The 23,787-nt window shown below is 43.0% G+C and overlaps 1 protein-coding gene across 1 annotated transcript in view; it reads right to left on the bottom strand.

Annotated features, from left to right (window-relative positions):
* The window catches only part of ccdc146 (coiled-coil domain containing 146), a 104,387-nt gene that overhangs the window by 26,117 nt on the left and 54,483 nt on the right, over positions 1–23,787 (bottom strand). Inside the window, exons 7-11 of the mRNA XM_033039860.1 lie at positions 22,459–22,532; positions 16,514–16,741; positions 14,163–14,349; positions 3,827–3,919; positions 1,037–1,207 (exon numbers count right to left, since the gene is read on the bottom strand). Coding sequence (XP_032895751.1) covers positions 1,037–1,207; positions 3,827–3,919; positions 14,163–14,349; positions 16,514–16,741; positions 22,459–22,532 — 753 coding nt within the window. The remainder of the gene's footprint in view (positions 1–1,036; positions 1,208–3,826; positions 3,920–14,162; positions 14,350–16,513; positions 16,742–22,458; positions 22,533–23,787) is intronic.

The following is a 23,787-nucleotide window of genomic DNA, read 5'->3' on the forward strand; positions in this document are numbered from 1 at the left end:
AGAGAGAGAGAGAGAGAGAGAGAGAGAGCGAGCCCAAGATGGAGCAGTCAGCCTTCTGCCCAGTAGCTACCCGCCAACCACCACCTCCACCGGTTGCACCTGTGCCGAAGGACACATGGCTGGCTGGCGGGCCAGCCGGCAGAAGGCGTTGAGGTGGCGGCCGGTTCCGCTGTCCGGTCCCGACGGCCGCACGCAGCCACCCGAGCTACATCTCTCCCCTGGCCAGACTCACCACACGCTGTGAAAGGAACTCTCCTCCCCCAGCGGTGCTGTCCTTTTACAGCCGCTTCCCACTTTACAGCTGCTTCCCATCAGCTGCCAGCAATGAGGGATAGACTTGGCTATCCCTCAGTACAGCAACATCGCTCTTAATGTTGCTGTACTGAGGGATAGCCAAGTCTATCTTTCTTGGCTAACAACCTAACCTTCGGCCTCCAAGACGCAGGTAAAATTTCGTGCCTTATTTTTGGGTAAAAAATAGTGTCTTCATTGCCAGGAAATACGGGGTACGTCAAAATACGACGTGCTGCAGGAACTCAACGGGTCAGGCAGCATCTGTGGATTAGAGAGGCATTTCGAGTCAGGACCCTTCTTCAACTGTTAAAGTAAGGGGGAGAAAGCTGCAAAAGAGAGGTGGAGCAATGCCTGGTATCGACAGATAGGTAGAGATAGTGACAACGGTAGAGGGAAGCATATTGTTGGGACAGTGGGAAGGAAAGAGACAGCGAATAAAGAAAGAGGAGGAGGTGAAAGGGAAGAGGGAGAACTCAGAGATGGGATAGTGGGCAATGAGCATACAGAGGAGGGGAAAGGAACAGGGTGACAGGTGTGTGGGAAATTATCCCCGTTCCCTCAGTTTGCAGACGTAAAATGTCTTCCCATTCTCTCCATGGATGCCTGACCCACTGAGTTCCTCGAGCACTTCGTTTTTAGCTTAAGATTCCAGCATCTGCAGTCTCTTGACTCCATTTACACCATATATGCTCAATATTTTATAATTTAATGAAAGAGAATGATAGAATAACAACTCATGTACCTGGATATTTATTAGATCTCTTGCTTTTTGATCTCTTTCGTCAGACCTGATCTGAGCAAGTCGGGTTAGATTTATGACGTCTTCACGGGCACGTCTTTGTTCTATAATGAGATTATCTTCTTCAACCAAACGCTTACGCAATAGATGAGCCTCTAGTTCAGTCAATGAAAGCTGCACGTACACAAAATTAGCATTTTAATAGTGAGATGTCAGAAAATAAAATAGTTTATAATTAAAACTTTTACTAGGTTGTTTTTATGAAACTTATTTATTGCCCAAAGGCATTAACATTAGAAAGTAACTTGGACCATTATTGTTTTCTGTCTACTCTGCAGTTAAAGTAAGCTGTACTTAAATTATAGTAATTGAGCTGTACAGCATGGAAAGAGGCCCTTCAGCCCCACTGTCCATGCTGACTAAGTTGCTTAACTGAGCCAGTCCCACTTGCCTGCGCCTGGCTCATGTCCCTCTATTCTTATCTCACATTTTTAGTCTTTTCATCTCTGGCCTTAGTCCAACTATCTGTCAATCAACCCCCCTACCCCCATTACCTCTATCCACGTATCACGTGCCAGATTTTGTCCCGCCTCCAACTCTCTTCCAGCTTTCCCCCCCCCCCCCCCCCCCCCCCCCCCACTACAATTAGTCTGATGGAGTGTTCCAACCAAAACATCATCTATCTATGTTCCCCAGAGATGCTGTCTGACCTGCTAAGGTACTCCTGCACAGAGTGTCTTCTTTAATAAATGAGCAGCTGTAGTTCCTTACATCTCTATTAGTAAGCCAGTTCTGAATCTGAACAGTACAACATTCTTCCAGAACCTCACCTGTGGCTAAAGATGATGCAGGTATCTTTTCAAGGCCTCCACAAATTCTTCCCTAGTTCTAGGACTGGGGATTTATCTACTTCAATATACTTTAAAATTACCATTATCTCCTATTTTGTAATTCATATATTCATCTAAGACATCACTATCCGTATGCCTTAATTCCTTAGGTTTCATAATCTTCTCATGGATGAGAAATATGGATCAAAAATGGATGACAAAAAATTCTCATGGATCAAAAATGGATGAGAAATATTCACAGGGTCATAGGGTAGATGACATTTTGGGTTGGGACCCTTCTTTACGAGGTGAAAAAGTCTTCTCCAGTTTGAAAAAGAATCCCGGTCCAAAACTTCACCTCTCCAAGTCCTCCAGCGATGCTGCCAGATCTGCTGAGTTGCTCCAATACATTGTGTTCTTTTAAAAAAATCAGTATCCTCAGTTTCTTGCGTCCACATTTAGGAAATGAAACTGGACAAGCAGTGGAACTGTCAATGGGAACACTGTCTTTGAGAACACTGACCATAATTCTATAATTTTTAACGTAGTTTTTGGTTAAGGCCTTGAATTGGGGCAAACTGATTGTAAGAGCTTAGGGACCTGGAGAAAGTAGATTGGGAGCAAACAGTTGTAGGTAAAATAAAAGCTGACTAGGGGGAGTTTAAAAAAAAAAAGAGAATTAGTTAGATTTCAGGACCAGTATGTTCTGGTAAGGGTGATAGGCAACGATATCAAGATTAAGGAATTTAGGATAACAAAGCATATTGAAGAATTGATCAGAAAAAACAAAACTAATGGCAGATATAAACAACTGGGATTGAGGGAGTTTCTTGAGGAATATGTAAAAGGGAGAATTTAAGAAAGAAATTAGGAGCACAAAAGGTGGTCAAAAATATTCTTGGCAGATAAAAGAGAATCCTAAGACATTCTCTCAGTATATCAAAAACAAGAGTGTGGTCGGGGAAAGAGTGGCTCCCCTTAGAGACCAAAGAGTTAAGATAGGTGTGGATTTATATGATGTGGGCAAGATCCTAAACACTTATCATCTGTATTCACCGTAAACACAAAAAGCTGGAGTAACTCAGCAGGACAGGAAGCATCTCTGGAGATAAGGAATGGGTGATGTTTCGGGTTGAGACCCTTCTTTAGTCTCGACCCGAAACGTCACCCATTCCTTATCTCCAGAGATACTGCCTGTTCCGCTGAGTTACTCCAGCTTTTTGTGTCTATCTTCATTTTAAACCAGTATTTGCAGTTCCTTCTTGCACATTTCATCCGTATTCACAATGGAAGCAAGTGCGTTCAGGGACGGAGTTATCTGCGACCGGTCACTAGTAAAGAAGAGGAAGTGTTGGACATCACTGAATGCACGAGGGTCAATAAAGTCCCTAGGAGGCAAAGAGATTGGGCTCTAACAGAGAAATTTGCATCTTTGTAAGCCTCAAGATTGGATATGAGCGTTGTGGTAGGGAAATTATTGGAGAAAATTCTAAGGGACAAGGTTTATGTTCATTTGGAAGGGTAGAGAATGATCAAGGATAGTTAGCATGGCTTTGTGCATGAGAAACTCTACCTCACTAATTTGATTTGAGACGGTAATTAAGTAGACGGATGAAGGAAAGGCAGCAGATGTTGTTGGCTGTGTGGACTTTAATACGACATTTGAGAAGAGGTAGGCCATACACATTAAATGGTTGGATGTTAAAGAATATTGATGAACAGAGGGATCGTGAAGTCCATAGTCCCCAGAAAGTGGTAGTGTAGGTGGGTAGGATGGTGAAGGCATTTGATAATGTTAGCCTTCATAGGTCAGAACATAAAATATAAAAGTTGGATGTTATGTTGTAAGACACTGGTTGGATCACACTTGGTGTGCAGTGTGCACTGTAGCAACATGTGGCTGGCCTGTGAGAGAGTGCAGAGAAGATTTGCCAAAATGTTACATTTTAAATATTCAGCTCACCTGGTCTGTTAGTTTTCTTTTGAGAAATTTAACTTCACTTTCTAGCTCACTCCGTCGTTCCAACAATGTCCCGGTATGATAGGAAGAATCCACCTTCAGTTAAAAAAAGGAATATTGAGAAAAAATAGATTATTATTTGGCATATAAATATAGGCAAGAGTGGCAAGAGTTAATTGTCACATGCACCTGCACCATCCCTGCTTGCAATAGGCACATTATCACAACAAATAAATATACAATGAACCATAAATTATCAGTTATACTAGGTAACCAGACCATAACAGTGCAATCCAAAGTACACAGTGCAACATTTTACAAAGTCCATAGTAGTTTGCTGCTAGAGTTGTGGTTGGGTTGTGCAGTAACTTAAGAGCCTGATGGTTGATTGGAAAAAGCTGTTCTTGAACCTTGAGGCAATGGCTCTTAGGCTCCTGTAGCTTGTTGCCAACTTTAGTGGTGGGACAGGAGCATGGCCACGGCGATGTGGGTCTTAGATGATATTAGTTATGATTTAGAGGCAGTGCTTCCTGTACATCCCTTTGATGGAGGGGAGGTTGATACCTGTGATTGACCGAACAATGTCCATCACTTTCTGCTGCCTCCTTCGTTCTTGGAAGTTTGAGATACTGAACCAGGCCGTGATGCAACGAGTCAGTATAATCTCCACTGTACACCTGAAGTAACATGCCAAATCTCCTCAGACTTCTGGGGAAGCAGAAGCATTGATGAGCTTTCTTTGTGCATCACTGTGCTGAACCCAGGTTAGATTATCAGAAGATAGACATAAAATGCTGGAGTAACTCAGCGAGACAGGCAGCATCTATGGAGAGAAAGAATGGGTGATGTTTCGGATTGAGATCCTTCTTCAGAGATGTTGCACGCCTAGGAACCTGAAGCTGTGACTCTCTTCTGCCATTCTGCTGATGAAGACAAGTTCATAGACCCTCGGTCTTCCATTCCTGAAGTCAACTGCACTCAGTTGATTTCCTTAAGTCAATTGAGTATAGAATAACTGCACTCAATTGTATATCTAAGGAATTGGTAGATGGTCTAGCAATTCTTGCTGGTTTCATTATGGCACAATATAACAGATTTGTTACGCCACATAAGGAGTTGATGAAGTCAAAATTAGAACAATCCCATCAGTCTCATTTCCCTGATCCTTTTCCACAATCTTGCAAGTATTCTCTCTTTCACAGATATCAATTTTTCTTTTGAAAGCCTCTATTCCACCATCCCAATAGGAATGTATTCCATAGCATCACAAATCTATCCATAACTAAAACTCTGATCTTGTTATCTTCCTGTTTGGCGGTCATTCTATTTGCTCAAAAACGGTTTGCGATAGCGCTACGATTTTTCGCCAGTTCACTCACCGTTTTCCTGTGCTCCGAGTCCACCAAGTTTCGTTCCGATCGGTTGAATGTTGTCAAAGTTAGCGAGTTTTAAAAATCTTAAAATCAGCGCATGCGCAGATCGATCTCTTCTCCTGCCTTCCAGCGCCACGCGGATTAGTCTCTTCCCCTGTCACTCCCCGGGACGGTCCGCCCCTTCCTGCACCATTGCGTCTTTAGTAGAGTTGAGGAAAGCCGGCGGAGGTTTCCAACCGGACTTTCGGAGGGACCTGAAGCAGCCCAGCCCCAAGCAGCAGCCCTGCAGCTCCAATGTCACCAAAACGGAAAGCGGAGAGTTTGATCCCGGCGGAGGAGAGCATCCGCCGCCCGCTGTGAGTCCCAAACGCACTGCCATCGCAGCGCCCCGCAGCTCCACCCCTTTACCCTCGGGTCCCCCTCGCTGGCCCCTGCCCCCTGCCCCCTCCCCCATGATACCCCCCTCTCCCCCATGGCTCTTCCCCTATCTTTTCTCCAAGCTCTTCCCCCCCCCCCCCTCCTGCCCCTCCCGCCCACACGCCGGCGTGGCAGTAGCTGCTGGTGCTTCCGGGCCGAACCGAGGTCTGACTCTGAGGGCACCGATGGCTGATGCTGCTCTGGGGCATGCAAGAATGGAGAGAAGCGGCAACCTCAAGATTCTGGGGAGGGAGAGTGGGGGATAGAGGGAGAGGAGGGGAGCAGGGAGTGGAGAGTTAAGTAGGGAGGAAGCGAGTGACTGACTGTATGGAGAGGGAGGGAGAGGTATGGGATGGATTTGGGGAGGGGGGGAGGAGGAGAGGGAAAAGAAGAGGATGGAGGTGAGGAGGGAGAATGGGGTAGGAGGGGGAATGGAGAGGAGGGGGGAGTAGAGGAGGGGGGAAGTGGGGGAGGTAAGGAGTGGGGATTAGAGGGAGAGGAGGGCAGTGGGGAGGTGATGAGGGATAGTGGGGGGGGGGGATAGGAGGTGAGGAGTGGGGAGATTGGGGTTAGAGGGATAATACGGGGGTAGGGAGGGGAGAGGAGTTATGGAGGGAGGGAGTGACTGAGGGTAGGGGAAAGGAAAGGAAGAGAGAGGTGAGGGAGGGAGGGGAGGAGGCGAGTGGATAGAAGAGGGAGGGTGGAGGAGGGGGGGAGAGTGCTAGGGATGAGGGGTAATGAGGGGAAATGAGCTGCGCCTGTGCAGTTGGGGGCTATGGGTGAGTGGTGGAATATTGCGTTGGGGAACCAAGCCTCCTGTGTGACAGGGACCCGACGGGTCCCACTTAATCTAGTGTTTGTTTAAAAGGGATTTCCTCATATACCACCACAGCATCTTCTTTCCCAAATTTTAAATCGCAAAATTCAAGAACTGTTTCCTTCCATCATCCATCCAATAATGAAAATAGCTTCCTTCCATTTAAGATAACTAAACCCAACACACCTCTTGCACATTTACATCATTTCTATTCTCATTCTTTGCTCCAAAATACAGCAGATATTATTTACATGAACTTGAGCAATGTCAGGCCAAAACCACTTTGCTGCTATTTGCAGCATTTTCTTCTCGCTCCTACAATATGTTTCACCACATACTTATCCGTATCAAATAACATATTTGTCCAGCAAAGACCCATTTTCCAAATCCACCTTCCTGTATTTTGTCATAGTCCTCTCTATTTCTGTATGAATTATTATTGAATACCATATATATTATACAATAGGGTGGCACGAGGCACAGCTGGTAGAGACTGAGGTTTGATCCTGATCTCATCAGATGCTCTCTGTGTAGAGTTTCCACGTTCCTCTTGTGACTGTGTGAGTTTCCTCTCATTGTTCTGGTTTCCTCCCACATCCAAATGGAGATAGTGATAGACTTCAGGAAGCGAAGGGGTACTGTCAAGTCTTCTAATGTTTTTGCAGTTTCCCCGCTTGAAAGGGATTTGATTTATCTACCCCGAAATGATGAACTGGATTCACTCAGACCAAACACTTCTTTTCCACCTTTTATTTTCTCCTTCTTTTATTTTGGCAGATTAGTTTTTATCAGTTTTGGTCTTTATCAGGTTTTGGTCTTTATCAGGTGAAAAACCGGCTGCCAATCGGGTCTGTAGAAAAATCAGTCCTGCTTGCCTTTTCTGGCTCTCGCGGCAGTCTTTTCGGACAGTCTTTTTGATTTACTGTGGGTTCTCTGCTCGCAAGTTTATTGTCTCTCCTTCACTGGCTTCTGGTGCTCTGTGCCCTTTTGACCCACAGGCAGAACTCGGCAGGCTGGGGTTCCGCCCACTTTAATCTGTCTCGTGATTTCAATTGTAGCATTTCTCTGCTCGCAAGTTTCTTGCATTTCAGTTTGACTTGACACCTCCCACTCGATCTTCCAATGGAACCACTTGGGAGATCGACGCTTTAAAGTCAAACTTTGAATGGGGGTTTGAACTTAGTCACCTGATGCATTTTTGTCTTGTTCTTCTACTGGAAGTAAGACAACTCCCCAGACTTTGAGTTTTACCCTCTTCTTGACGTCATCGTGTACGTGGTAGGATCCAAAGAGGTCTACTGTTGTAAACTCAAAAGGAGCAGCAGGTTCAGTTCTTTCAGGCGGCAGATCACTCATTACTTGTTGACATTTCTTTGCTTTTGCTTTCTTGCAGATTATGCAGTGATCAACAACTTTTTGAGCAATTCTCCTTCCTTTTATGACCCAAGCCTTTTTTCTCATTTTAAGCAAGGTCCCAGCCACTCCGTCATGACTCTCCCTGTGAGCCTCCCGAGCTAGCAGCATGGACACCCAGGCATCAACGGGTAGGATGGGAACAGCAACTTTATCCTCTTCAAAGCTCTGCACTCTGCCACCACAAACCATCAGCCCAGAATCTTGGTCTTTATAGGCTACCAGTCGATCTGTTGTGGTGCTTGGGAAAGTTGTGCCCAATTGCGCAGCACAAAAATGTCTTTTAGAGCATTTTCTCGTTCTCTTACTGTAATGACTCCTGTCAAAGAGATGGCCTCCCACTTTGGATTGTTTAGGGCTTTCCACAAGATGATACCACTTCTCCACTTGAATTTGACTGTGTAGCTCAAATGCTTCTTTAAACGTGAGGCGAACACTGCTCCACACATCTCTGCTTTAACAGCGTCTCCTCTGTGGTTCAAGGGAGTTAACTTGGCCTTGGATTCCACAAGTCTGACAATTGGGCCATGGTCTGAATCCCATCTCAGGTACATCACTGCCCCGTAGGTGTGCTCACTTCCGTCAGAAAAGGTGATTCCCAAGGGTTCAGTTGCGGAGCAAGAGGGAGTCAGTGGCCTGACGAACTTGACTTTTCCAAGTTGTTCGTACTCTTCAAAGAGCTTAATTGCATCCTCCCTGAGTCCATCTGAGAGTGCCATGTCCCATGTGTCTCTGACCGAACAGCTTCCCTCTTTTGCTTCTTGGAAAGCTCTGCGTACTAGAATCGCTCCCTTTTGCTTAACAGGAGCCACTATGCCGATGGGGTCATATAGCCCTGCTACCTGGCTGAGAAGCTCTCTTCTTGTTAGGGGATTTGGCGTCTGAGTTTTGATTTGCTCTTGTAGAAGGCTTTGACCAAGCCGCATCTTTTTCTTTCTCTTGGAGAAATTGATTCCCACCATAACGTGGAGCATGTCCTCTTCAACAATGTAGCCCAGACCAAGTGCCTTGTTATCATCACCATGCATTTGGTTTGGTAGGATCATGCTTTTTGTTTTGCTTTTCTTTAAAGCATCACTGTCCTCCTTCCTCCCACTTTGGCCAGACAGAACCCAAGGCTTGAGCTCAAACCCACCAGCTTTCAGGATTCGTTCCACATTTACTGTGATGATTCTCAACTGGTCGAGGCTGTTGTGAGATGTGAGGATGTCGTCAACATAGCTGTCTTTCTGGAGTACTTGCTGCTCATCCTTGAGGTGGGTAAAAGAAGGAAGATTAGCAGTCTCACGCATTTCCAACTGTGCAATGCACCCCGCAGGTTTGTCTCCGCTGTTCACTCTTGTGATAGCATACTCTCCCAGCTCCTCGTCCTCGGAATCTCGCCAGAGGAATCTGTGTAAGTGTACTTCACGGTCCTCCAACCAGACTGAGTTATACATCTTCTTTATGTCTCCCAGAGCAGCATAGATTCCGCCTCTGAATCTGAGGAGGACGGCGCGAATTTGGTTGAGGACGTCTGGACCTTTCATCAGCAAATCATTTAAGCTGACACCATTGCACTTTTGGCTGCTGTTCCACACTAGTCTCACTGGGGTTGTGACAGAGTGGGGGTTTGGAGCAATAAGGTGACTCACATACCACACTGGTCCCTTCCAGTTTGCAATCATGTCTTCGGACAATTTGATTGCAGCCTTTCGGTCCACCATGTCGTGCACCTGAGCTGTGTAGGCACTTTTCCATTCAGGTTCTCTGGATAGCTGCCTCTCCGTCCTGAGAAATGTGGCTTCCACTGTCCTTTTATTATTTGGTAGAGAAGCTGGGTCTTCCAACCAAGGATAGCTAGCATGCCAATGTGGGTCTTTACTGTGACGGTCTCCTGTTACGTAGGTGAGGCCTTCCCTTACCACTTCGAGCTCTCTCTCTTCAGCAAGAGTCATTTCTTTTCCGCCTGGCTGGCAGTTTCCACAGCGGCAACCCCCGCACTTTGGCTCGCATGCTGCTCCAATGCTATCCCACTTCCACCAATCCAAGAAGTCCCGATTGGCGGTTGATGTGCGTGACTTCTGAACTTTGACGGCGACCTGTCCGTTTGGTGAAAGTTCCTCAGGGACTGGGGCAGTGAGCTCCTCATACTTTAAAGCAGCTGCTCTCATTGATCTTGCGAAGTGTGTTTTGGACATGTGGGCTGACATGGTAAGCTTCTCAAACAGCTCAGGATGACAACCTCCAACAGTCTTTCCCAGTGGTCCATCCCACAGAATGAGATCTCCAACAGTTCTAATCCTCTGAGGCGCTAGCTGACCTTCTCTATGGCTTATGAGCAAATGTATCTCTTTTGGTCTCACAAGTTCCTCAAGTGGGACGTCTGGAAAGAACTTTTGCAGCTGCTGTGGTGTCACATGTTTGTGAACATCTGCGATGCTGTCCAACCCATAACAAACTAACTGGTGCGACTTGAGTGTGCCCTTGGGAGTCTTCACTCGGATCTTTAGAAGGTAGCGCATTGTCTCTACGTGGACCTTCATCCCCCCAACTCCATGGACGATAAGCGTGATGTCTTCACTCCTAAGGTTCAGTCTACTCGCAGCCTTGTGAGTTATGTAGTTGGTATCTGAAGCCAAGTCAATTAATGTCCCAACCTTTTGTCCAGCATTTGCTACGACCTCCAGAAGCATCAAAATCACTGGATGCTCTTGCAGTCCACCTTCCTTTAGGAGGCTTGGCTGATGCTTTGCAGTGTTGAAGGCTCTTGATGCAGTGTTGGAGAACACATCTCGGCATTGTTTTGCCAACTCTGGTGGAAGTTTGCTGAAAAACTCCTCTTGGTGCACTGTATATTTCTTTTTGCCTTTATCTTCCTCTGGACCAAATTTACTCCTTCTCTGATCCACACTGCTTTTCCTCATCTCATAATTGGGGCACAGATAAAAATGATGCTCAGGATTTTGTTCATCCCTGCAGATTAGATTTTTACATAGATATGCAGGTTTGCAGTATGAACCATCATCATGGACTTCAAGACACTTTTTGCATGCTCCCAACTTCTTTACTGCAGCTCTTTTCTCTGTCAGCTTTAGCCCTCGAAACTGCTTGCAGAAGTACAGCTTCCTTTTATGCTTTCTGTCACCACAGACTACACAACTTGTGTGGTCATTTTCTGACTTGGTAGACTTGGTTCTGGCATGTCTTGGTTCAGTCCGAGTTTCCTTTCTACTCGGCTCCTCGTCCCTCAGTTGCTCGAGCTGTTCGTATATGCTCTCCTGCTCTTTGAGAAATGACAAGAGACTGTCAAACCGTTTCTCTGGTGCCACACCATTCCTCTTGTCAGCTACATAAACCAGCCATTCCTTCTTAAGGGTTTCTGGAAGCTTTGTTTCAATTGATTTTGTCATCAGTGGATTTTTAATAGCGCCTGTGTCTCCGAGATCGCTCAAGTCATTAAGCGCCTTTTCCACAGCTTGAATTAATTCCACTATTTTACGTGGCTGATCTCCTCTGACAGGTGGGATTCCCTGAAGCTCCTCCACTATCTCAATAGCAATAGCTGTTTGATTTCCAAACCGGTTCTCTAGGACACGAAAGATATCATCTGCAGTGTTATAACTTGTGAGGCGGAGGTCTCTTGTAATTTTGTCCTCCAGACTGTCCAGCAATTGAACCTTCTTCACCTCATTTGATCCAGTGGGTTCACCTTGCTTTTGCAGTGCTTCCCAATCCTTCCTCCATCTATAAAAGTCACGCTTGTTTCCAGTAAACTTAGGAAGGGCCGTGGGCCTCAGTCTGATGGCTGGTGAAGGATAATTGAAAGCATTCGCCGCTTGTGCTAATCCTTCAGCGTTCTTCTTTATTCTTGCCTGTATGAAGTCAGCCTTCCTGGAAACCAGCTTGGGGACAAGAAGCTCGAGTGTTCTTAGGTGTTTCTGGAAGCTCTCTTGCTCATCCAGAGGGACCCAACGTTTCCACCGACTATACGTCTCTTTTGCAGTCTGTACCAGTTTCTGCAGGTGGTTAAGCATGAATTCATATGCTTCTTGGTTGCTATTTGATGGTGCGGTGGCAGCAGCAAGTTCACATGCACCATCTGCTGTCTGTAGTGAGGTGGATAACTCAACATTTCCAAAGTTTGCCCATAGAGTGTCCTGGATGAGCCCTTTGACCTCTTTTAGTTTCGACTCGCACTCCTTTGCAGTCTTTGCCAGGTCGGCATTTTGCTGTTCAGTTAACACAGTTTCTTCATCTGCGTCCAGCTCCGCCTCCAGCTCTGCAATGAGTCCAGCCTCCACATTGTCATTGGCTTCCATGACTTTTTCGGCCTCCTGCATGAGTTTGCTGAAATTGTTCCTGAGCTCCTCTTCAGACATTTCTTCATGGTTTCTAATGATGCTGTTAACAAGACGAGAGAATGCCCGTTTTGCTGTTGTCCTCTTCAGCTTGAGCTGCTCAGCTGACTTTCCAGCAACTTCATCAGCCATGATTTATCTTGACTTAACTGTCTTTTTTCCAGGTTTCCAGATATCCTGGCCCCGCCCGGTTTTTCACTGTTAAGTCTTCTACTGTTTCCAGATCTCCTGGTCACAGCGGTTTTTCACTGTCAAGTCTTCTAATGTTTTTGCAGTTTCCCCGCTTGAAAGGGATTTGATTTATCTACCCCGAAATGATGAACTGGATTCACTCAGACCAAACACTTCTTTTCCACCTTTTATTTTCTCCTTCTTTTATTTTGGCAGATTAGTTTTTATCAGTTTTGGTCTTTATCAGGTTTTGGTCTTTATCAGGTGAAAAACCGGCTGCCAATCGGGTCTGTAGAAAAATCAGTCCTGCTTGCCTTTTCTGGCTCTCGCGGCAGTCTTTTCGGACAGTCTTTTTGATTTACTGTGGGTTCTCTGCTCGCAAGTTTATTGTCTCTCCTTCACTGGCTTCTGGTGCTCTGTGCCCTTTTGACCCACAGGCAGAACTCGGCAGGCTGGGGTTCCGCCCACTTTAATCTGTCTCGTGATTTCAATTGTAGCATTTCTCTGCTCGCAAGTTTCTTGCATTTCAGTTTGACTTGACAGGTACACAGACCCCAGATTGCATTGACGGCGCCGAAGTAGAGATGGTTGAAAACGTCAAATTTCTAGAAATCTATATCACCGATAGCTTATCCTGGACCACCCATATTGAAGCAACAATCAAGAAAGCACACCAATGCCTCTACTTCCTTAGAAGGCTTAGGAAATTCGGCAAGTTCACAACAACTCTCACCAACTTCTACAGGTACGCTGTAGAAAGTATTTTATCGGGATGCATTACAGCTTGGTTTGGCCCAGACCATCACACAAACCAACCTCCCCTCTATTGACTCCATTTATACCTCACACTGCCTCGGCAAGGCCAGCAGTATAATCAAGGACGAGTCATACCCTGGCCACTCTTCTCGCTTCTCCCTTTGGACAAAAGGTATAGAAGTGTGAAAACGTACACCTCCAGATTCATGTACAGTTTCTTCCCAGCTGTTATCAGGCAACTGAATCATCCTACCACAACTAGTGAGCAGTCCCAAACTACTATCCACCTCATTGGTGACCTTCGGACTATCTTTGATCAGACTTTACAGGCTTGAACTAAACGCTATTCTGTTATCATGTATCTATACACTGTAAATGGATCGATTGTAATCATTGTCTTTCCATTGACTGATTAGCATGTAACAAAAGTTTTTCACTGTACCTCTGTAAACCTGACAATAAACTAAACTGAACTGGTTTGTAAGCAAATTGGATTGTAAAGTGCCCCTCGTGTGTAGGAGTGGATGCAAAAGTGGGATAACAGAACCAGTATGAACTGGTGGTAGGTACACAAAAATGCTGGAGAAACTCAGCGAGTGCAGCAGCATCTATGGAGCGCAGGAGATAGGCAACTTTTCGGGCCGAAACCCAAGGGTTTCGGCCCGAAACGTTGCCTATCTCCTTCGCTCCATAGATGCTGCTGCACCCGCTGAGTTTCTCCAGCATTTTTGTGTACCTTCGATTTTCCAGCATCTGCAGTTCCTTCTTTAACACAACAGCATGAACTGGTGACCGATGGTTCGCGTGGATCCGATGTGCCGAAACACCTGTTTCCATGCTGTATCTCCCAATCAACCAATACCATAAAATGGTGAAAGACTGAGATAGGATGGACAGAAATGACTATTTCTGGTAAAATTATTTTCTCATGTGGTGACTAACCATTGAAATAAATTGCTTATGTGAAATTGTTTCTGATCAACCTATCACTACAAATGTTATGCATCTGTAATACATAAATGGTCCAACTACAAATAATGTACTGTCTTTACCTGAGATTTGACCTTTTCATAGGTAAATTCAACATATGAAAGTGAATCAAGTGCAATCTTCAACTGTATCTCTCTTTTTTTAATTTTTCGTAGCTCTTGTTCCTTCTCTCTTTGTTTTAATGTGACAGTGTCAGACAATATTTTCTTTTCGGTTTGGATATAACGTAGCTGCAAGTCCAAGGAAGCTCTGTTAAAATTATAAAATAGATTGATTACATGCAATTTTGATGTTTGTCATTAAATCTCACAAAAGAAACCTTAAATAAAAGCAACTAATTCATCAATTAATTAATCAATCATTTAATTAATTGGATGGCTAATTATTGAATTAATTAATGAGAGTTGTTTTATCTCACTCAAAAGATCGCAATTGTTCTCAATAATATTTTGAAATGTTTTTCACGTACCAAACGTGTATGTGCCTAGAATGACACATATTTCAGCATGTTGAAATGTTGATTTCAAATGGCCCACAGTATTGCACATATGTTGATGTCAAATGGCCCACAGTATTGCACATATGTTGATGTCAAATGGCCCACAGTATTACTCCCAAGGCTCACTGTTTCCCCAATGTTGAACACAAGAAGGAAGTCAAGGAGCCAAGTCTGGAGGCTGCATAAGGAGAAATGTAGGGAAGAAAGATCTAGTGAGTGGGGGCATAAGGATCCAGGTGTCAGTGGGAGATTGGACTGGCATTTTGCTAATGGAGTCAGGCCTAATTTTATTTAGGAAGGAACTGCAGGTGCTGGTTTACACCAGAGATAGATACAAAATGATGGAGTAACTCAGCGGGTCAGGCAGAATTTCTGGAGATAAGGAATAGGTGACATTTTGGGTCTAGGCCCTTCTTCAGACCTGATGGTAGAGGATTTGATCAGGGCATGATCTTGGTGACTGGTCATTGTGGAAACTTGATAAACTGGATAGTTGTGCTGGAATCTTAGAAGAATGGTTGGGTAAGATTTTGATAGAAGGATCAGATCAGGAGTTTGGTGGAAGGTTTACACCAAAGATTATGCAGAATAATGTGGTAGGACAATGATTGGGGTAGAGGGGATAGGTGGAGTTGTTGGAGCAAAGATCAGAGCTGGGATTAGGGGTGGGGGGTGGGGAGTTTTTATGCAATATTGTTGGCTGAGCTTTATTGTTGGTGGTTTGAGAAATAATTATTTTTTGGCAATTGTGTAAGCAGATCAGTAGTGTGGGTAGGCCAGGCAAAGATTGAAAATTTGACTTGTAGAAGCACCAGCTTCCAGGCCTCAAAAGTAATGTGAAGACCTCCCTCTGCATGAGCAGCCTGTGCTGTCTGCAGATCACATGTACTGTATTTGGATGAAAATTGTAGAATTGGTATCTAAGAGCTGCCATTGGTTACAATTGCAATGTTTTGGCAATGGTACTGTTGTATGAATGGAAAATCACAAACCTTGTGCATTCTGCAATAAGTGTCTGATTTTCCTGAGAATTTTACATTACAATGAAACTTAGTTGTGTACTTATTTTGAAAATGTGGCACCATATGATGGAACTTATGCCTAATCCGTCTTAATTCTAGATTTTTAAGCCCCAAAGTAATAAACATTTTGCAAAGATATATGTCAACGTTTGGCTTGTGTGGCCGTCTCATAATTCAAGAGGCCTGATTCAATCTGAGCTCTGATGCTATCTGTGTAGTGTTTGTAAATTATTTCTGTGATGGAAGTGTTCAAGATGTTTGTTGACTAAGTTTGAATGCTTATGCATTATTGTTCCAGGATAAAGTAGACACAAGTTCCGTTTCATATTCTTTTGTACTTTATGTACAAGGAATACATCGAGAACAATTCATGAATTACTGAAGTTGTGATCTGTGTCTCCTTCCACTGGATGTATGGACAATAAGCGCCCACCATGCCTGTCATGCTGAGGATGTGAGAAGCGTCATCTTGCTCTTCACTACCTCAACTCTCTTAAATGCCTGTGGTCTTGTTTTACACATGCAAAAGCTGCTTCCCAATAAAGTTCACAGAAATCTTTTGCCAATGGCACTGTCAAACCATCTTCTAGAGGATCAAAGACTTTCTCTCTCCTTTTTAAGAGCCAAATTTAACCAATGAGCATTTTTCTTTTGTAGAGAGGTGATTTCATCAAATTTTAGATATGGCAGAAGAAAATTTAATTGCCAGTTAATTTGTCAGATCCTCAAAACAATAAAACTTGAGACGTATTCCCATGATCACATGAAGCTCAAACCTGACTAATTTGGCCAATAATCATTCACACTTTGGTTTTGAATATATAGCTAAATGTAAAGGCTACTGTTGTCATTATCACAGGATGGACAAATCTTTACATTATTTATGACAAACCTTTCTCCCATTAATGCCGATTCCGTCTCTTTACCCATCTCAATCATCTTATGCAACTGGTTGCAGTCTTGCTCTTTATTGTCCAATGAAACTCTTCTTTCATCTAACTCTTTCATTACTTCCAATTTCTCAGCTTCAATTATTCTGCATTTGTGCTCTATTTGGTGGACAGAAGTAAGAAGTTCCTTGCGTTGGTCATCTAATTCAATTCTTGTCTTCTCTAAATTGCTGAGATAAAAAAAGAATATTTTAACAAACTTTGGAAGGAGCAAAGCTTTCAAATTTTCAACTTAATGCATTATTTTGAGGTATTATGTTTTTATACATAACCTCGATAAATGGATAATGAAACATTTTAACATAAGCATTCATTCACAATGGAAGAAAAAGAGAGATAAAAGCATAAGATATGGGACTCTTGATGGGTATTGTGTAAGTATTTTCAAGTTCAGGGCTTCAGAACCATCTGATGGAAAGTCAGTTTCTTAAAAATAGCGGGCTGAATTTGACGAACAAACATTGAATAGAAGATTTTTTTTTTCTGGCAAAACATTATGGAGATTAAAATTTGTGAGAAAATTATCACAAACCTAACTAAATCATTTGTTTGATGATTTGTTTGATGATGGTTGGAATATCTGATGAGAGTGGCCCATTTTTGCATGTTAGCATCAAGTAACTGGGATCAAGAGAGCAGTGTTATTAGACTGTCATTTCAGAGACCTAGACTGATAGTTTAACATGATAGCTTGTGAAATTAAATAGAATTTCCCTGATATAGTTCTTATTGTTTCATCCTGCCCCTCTTTTTCCCGTCTTAAATAATACACTAAGGTTTGAAATTTTTAATCCAAAAACTCAATTTCCAAATCTAGAATGTATAGACAATTATGGCTAAAACATTTGCAAACTCCTCAATTGTTTCTTTTAATGTTTCAGGAAATAAAATATTATATCCAGGACAACCAAGCACTGTAAATTGCCCCCATTTGTAGGTGAATGGTAGAATCTGGGATGTATTGATGGGAATATGGAGAAAATAAATTGGGATTAGTGTAGGATCAGTGTAAATGGTCGAAACATACTTGTTGACTCCTTTTATCTATTTTAGATCTCATAGTTTATCCATGAACTTAGAATTAATTTTCAATGTTATTTCCTTATTTTCTATTATAGTCTCTTTATATTCATATTCAATGAGGCTACATGTCTCCTTTAAGAATTTCTTATTCTCTGTTACTTCTAAAAACATTTGTTAGGTTTCTTATTTTATGCACGACTTTGGTTTAAGAGAGATTCCTTTTACGAATCACTGTTTATTTACTTTATATCCCTTTGCTGACTTACAATGCTCACCGAGCTCTTACATTCATGTAAATCTTATTTTGGCTTGATACCATCTGACCGTATTGTTTCTTAGCCACTTATCCAACCCAAAGTCAGATTAAAACAATGCATTAGAAATAATTCAGAGAAGATTTATTAAACTAAACCTGGAATGGGCAGATTGTCTAATGAGGAAAGATGTGTTTGTATCTGTTGGAGTTTAGAAGAGAGGTGACTGAGGGTCTTGACAGAGTGGATAAAGAAAGGATGTTTCTTCTTGTGAGGGAATCTTAATTAGGGGCCACTGATCAAACATAAAGGGTTACCCATTTAAGACAAAGATGACATTAACTGTTTATTCTCAAAGGGCTGCTGCAAGTAGAGTCTGAAAATGTTTAAATTGGGTATAGACAGGCCACACACAAACTTTCCATCTCCATCCCTTTCTGCCTTCCGCAGAGACTGCTCTGCAACTCCTTGGTTCACTCATCCCTTCCCATCTAAACCAAACCATCCCAGGTACATTTCCTTGCAACTGCACGAGGTGAAACACATGTCCATATACCTCCTCCCTCCCCTTCAGTTTGGGACCCAGCAGTCCTTTCAGATGATATAGAGGTTCATATGCACCTCCTGTAACCTATTCTACTGCATCTAGTGTTCCCGATGTGGCCTCATGTACATCAGCGAGTCCAAGCATAGACTCGGCAACCATTTCGCCAAACACTTGTGCTCAGTCTGCCAGCCTGTGGGATCACCCGGTTGCTTTCTATTTTAACTCCCTTTCCCATTGCCATACTGACCTTTCTGTCCCGGGCCTCCTCCACTGTGAGAGCGAGGCCATGTGCAAACTAAAGGAACAGTGCCTCGTATTCTGCTTGGGTAGCCTACAACGCAATGTATACTCCAAACATGTTAATTATCCCCTTTTTGTTTCTCAGCTCCACTTATATAGCTTTGCTCGACAAACCATCAGTAATGACATCTCAAACGATTGCCAGGACATTCTCCTTCATCAGGAAAACAACTATCCCTCCGCATTTATCCCCACATCTAACTTGCCTGCAGTGCCAGTAACCTGGAATGTTAAGCTGTCAGACCTATCCCTTCTTTGACCAGGTTACCATAATGTCTATAATATATCAGTCACATGTCACCTTTCCACCCCCTGAGTTCATCCGCCTCACCCCTTAGGCCCCTCATATTGAAATAGATGCAAGTTTACCCAACAATCCTTCCTCACTTCCTCCCATGCACCTTGCTTTCATCGACTTCCAGCCTCAGACTTGCCTCATTCCTGCTTTGGATCCTGTCTCCCAGCCAATTAAGGAAAGGGTGAGTTTGAAAGCTACTAGTAAAATGTGGGTACCAAGTTCATTTGGCAGCAAATCATGTTCCATCAGGATGGAAACCACATAAAGCAAGACTCTGAGCTGCCAGAGGAATTGGTGTTTAGGCATTCCAAGGAAACTTAGCCTTTAAGTGCACACATGTTGGGTATGGCATCTATAATGAATGCCTTTCCACGCCCACCAAGTAGGGGAGCAAGTGCATGAGAATGCCAGCATCATTCTGACTTTGAAATGCAGTGCTGTTCACTCATTGTTGCTGAGTGTAAGTCCTAGAATTCCCTCCCCGAGAAAACATATAGGAATTCCTTCATAAGAAGTACTCCAATGGTTCAAGAAGATAGCTCACCATTCCCTTCTCAAGGGCAGTCAGACACAGGCAATAAATGTTGATTGTGCCTGTGATGTCCACGTTCCAGAAAAACAAATTAAATAATCAATATAAGGTTGAATAAAAATAAATTCCAGAGCTTAGAAGCTCAGCTCCAAAATTTACAAAGTTTAGTTATCCTCATAAATTCTGTGAAGTAAAACGTTCAAAGAATCTTTCAAGAAAATAGCTGTGAAGCTGCAGTACTTGTTTATAGATTTGCCTGTTGATTCTTAGCCTCCATTGCTGCTTTCATCTTGCTTTCAGGGATGTGTTCCAGTTTGTTGAGGAATATCATGGATATACATTCAAACATGAATCCACATTATAGTTGTTCTAATTAAGTTATTCAAAAAAAATTAATGTCTCAAACAATCTCTTCAGAACAGCCTGATGTACTTGGCTAAATGTGGAAGTTAGTGAGATGGAAGTGGCGTCTTGATAAGCAGTTAGCCCCACCATATCATTCAACCCATTTCCAACCCATGTTGTAAAATTAGATAAAATGTGGCTGACTGTGACTGCAATTTTCTTGTGTAGCAAAGAACTGCAGATGCTGGTTTAAATCGAAGGTAGACACAAAATGCTGGAGTAAAGATAGAATAATGGAAATAATGGATGCATGAGTCTACTTGAAATAGTCTGACATTTTGACTATAATAATAGATGTGGAGGAGGATTAAATAAATACTGATATCCGGAAAGAAAATTGCAGTTAGATACAAAATGCTGGAGTAACTCAGTAGGTCAGGCAGCATCTCTGGAGAGAAGGAATGGGTGACATTTCGGGTCGAGACCGTTCTTCAGTAAATGAAATCAGTAATGGTGTTCGAAATTAAGGCCTGGTGCTTGTCTGTGGGGTCATGGTCCAAGGATAAGTAGGAGGAGGTGTCTGAGAGTTGTCGCCTAGCCTCAGTCTGGTAGAGGTCAACGCGCCAGACTATCACCGCACCTCCCTTGTCAGCGGGTTTGATTATCCAGTTGGGTTTGCTGCAGAGTGAGCGGAGGGCTGTACGTTTGGGGGGGGAAGGTTAGAGTGAGTAAAGGTTTGAGGCGGTTGATGTCACGCCGGCAGTTGGAAATGAAAAGGTCTAAAGAAGGTAGAGGGTCATCCGGGGGAGTCCAAGAGGAGGGGGTCTGTTGGAGACCTCCCCTCCCTCTCTGAACACCCACCATCCATCCCCACCAGGCATCGCCTCGGTCTCCATCTACTCACCTGCCTTCATCCAACCCCAACCTTGCCGTGTGTTCACCATCCCCCCTGACCTCCCCTTCTTCCGTCGCCTCCATGCCTTTTTCTATGGGAAGGAGTCCTCACCACCCTTCTCCCATCTCCAACGGACCCCCTCCTCTTGGACACTCTTGGATGGCCCTCTACCTTCTTTAGACCTTTTCATTTTCAACTGCTGGTGGAACATCAACCGCCTCAACTTTTCCACTCCCGTTACTCACTCTAACCTCTCAGGGAAGATACACATATACATATATACATCCCTCCGCTCACTCTACAGCAACCCCGACTGGATAATCAAACCAGCCGTCAAGGGAGGTGCAGTGGTAGTCTGGCGCGCTGACCTCTACCGGACAGGCCAGGCGACAACTCTCAGACACCTCCTACTTATCCTTGGACCATGATCCCACAGACAAGCACCAGGCCGTAATCTCAAACACCATTATTGATTTAATTTACTGAAGAACGATCTCGACCCGAAATGTCTCCTATTCCTTCGCTCCAGAGATGCTGCCTGACCTACTGAGTTACTCCAGCATTTTGTATCTAACTGCAATTTTCTTTCCGGATATCAGTATTTATTTAATCCTCCTCCACATCTATTATTATAGTAAAAACATCAGGCTATTTCAAGTAGACTCATGCATCCATTATTTCCATTATTCTATCTTTACTTTTAACTCTGCTTCACCCACACTACCATCCTTCCTGGGATGAAGCAGTTACATTACAAGAACATATTTGATAAATTGGGCCCATAGTCTCAAGTATTTAGAAGAGTTAAAAATAAACTTATTGAAGCACGTTTGTTTCTAAGGGGTCGTGATGGGGTGGAAGGTGAGGGGCGGCAATCTCAAATTTGGGGATACAATCTTAACATAAAGTAGTGTCGGAGTAAAACAGATATATAGAAATGTCTTCTTTCAGAGGATTGTAAATCTTTGTAATTCTTTAACCCAGAAAGTTGTATATAGTGACATTAAGTATATTTAAAGCGGACATAGTTTTCTTTGGACCACCATGAAATAAAGTAGTAAGGAAAGTGAGAATTGAGGCCAATGAAATGATAAGGCAGATCTAATGAACTAGCACAGTAGGCTTGACAGATAACATGGACTACTTCTACTTCTTCTTTGTTCTGCTATCATTGTGTCATTGATTCATAGCGATACTCTGTTTTTCAATAGTTTTTAGGTTCTTCTCATGCCCAGCCTATAAAATGGTCCCAATAGTGGCCACTCAGAATTGCAGCACCACCATGTCTTTTAATAAGCAAGTTCTCAAGAAATTACTAATGGTTCAGAGCCTTCAATATCTTGGTTTAAAAAATTTGTGCCACTAATGACTATTCTGAAATGAATGCATTCTGTTTTAAACTAATATTCTGAAATATTTAACTACTTGCTTACATAAAAGGAGTTAAAATTTACAAGTCATTTCCTACCCCAAAAAAACAAGTTATTTCAAAACATTAGCATCGTGTGTGCTGATTGCAACATTCGATATTTCCAGAAAGTGACAAATGTCAGTACCGAGAAACCAAAAAAATAAATATTACTAAATTTGTGGTCTGTTATAAATAATTACATCTGTTGATTTGCTCATGCATAATAGGCCGTCGGTATCTAAATAAATTGCATCAATCTCCTATTTTCTGAAGCAGGCATACTTGCGTTTGCGGTTCATTTTCTGGATATCTTTGGCCATTTGGCTAGGAATGGTATGCAGTTGGACCAGATCAATCTAAATATACAAGAAAATATACAAGGACTTTTGTATTTTCTTATTGGGAAATTATTTAATTAATGTAGTTATATTGCATCAACATGAACTAATTAACATACATAGCTCTTTAGTAATATTACCTTGCTTCAAAAGTGAGTTTCATTCACATTAAAAAGAATAATTTTTATCAATATCAACAGACTTATTATATTAATAACGGAGAAAGAGAAGGGGCAACTTTGTTTTCCATCCAACGCCAGCTAACATCATCCAGATATTTTACCCACTGACATCTCGCAATCATCCTGTAGTCTCACTCTTTTACCAACAAAGCCAATTGCTCAAGAAGTCTGAAGAAGGGTCTCGATCCGAAATGTCGCCTATTCCTTCTCTCCATAGATGCTGCCTCACCCGCCGAGTTCCTCCAGCATTTTTGTCTACCTTCGATTTTTCCAGCATCTGCAGTTCTTTCTTACAGTTTTTGTCAATCGTTTTGACACTAGTTTCAGAACCTTGATGTCATTTTTCACAACTCTAGATACAAAACTCACAACCAATGATCAAAATGCACTTTTTTCAAAACTCTAACACTTTTTCCAATTTCTTGGATACAATTCACATAAACCAAAGATCATTTGTCCATTGAACTATAATCACCTGTTCAAAATGACACAACTTAACATCAAAGTATAACCATTTCAAAATGCAATTCACACATTACATTTGAGATGACTGTCTATTCATTTCATTACAATAATCTAACTATCAATTGATACAACTGCTCAAAATGACAAGTAACTGTTGCATTACTCTTAAAGCATAGTCTTATGGAAACTGAGGATGAGCATGTTCAGATCATGAAAGTTTCAGGACAATGATTGACACCACCTGTGACACCAATTCGTTACTGATGATTGATCTGACCTTGTGGTATGGGTGTAAGTGGCATCCACAACAACATCTGTAGTGATACAACATGGAGCAGGCAGGTGGGCACCATAGAGGTCAAGTAGGAGAAGGAAGAGGAGGAAGAGGAGGAAGACGTGGTCAAAGGAATGGCAGGGGACAAGCACCCCTTTTGAGAGGTGGCCATGGGCCCCGTTTGAGAGGTGGCCATGGGCCCCGTTTGAGAGGTGTGGGGGAACGGGGTCGAGGACAAAGACCAAGACAGCAACGGCAAAGAGTCTCCAATGAGATTAGAGCAATGGTTGTAGATCATGTCATCAATCATGGCATGACAATGATTGAGGCAGCGAGAATGATACAACCAAAC

This window comes from Amblyraja radiata, chromosome 21 (genome assembly GCF_010909765.2).
Source record: "Amblyraja radiata isolate CabotCenter1 chromosome 21, sAmbRad1.1.pri, whole genome shotgun sequence".
Classification (NCBI taxonomy): Eukaryota; Metazoa; Chordata; class Chondrichthyes; order Rajiformes; family Rajidae; genus Amblyraja; species Amblyraja radiata.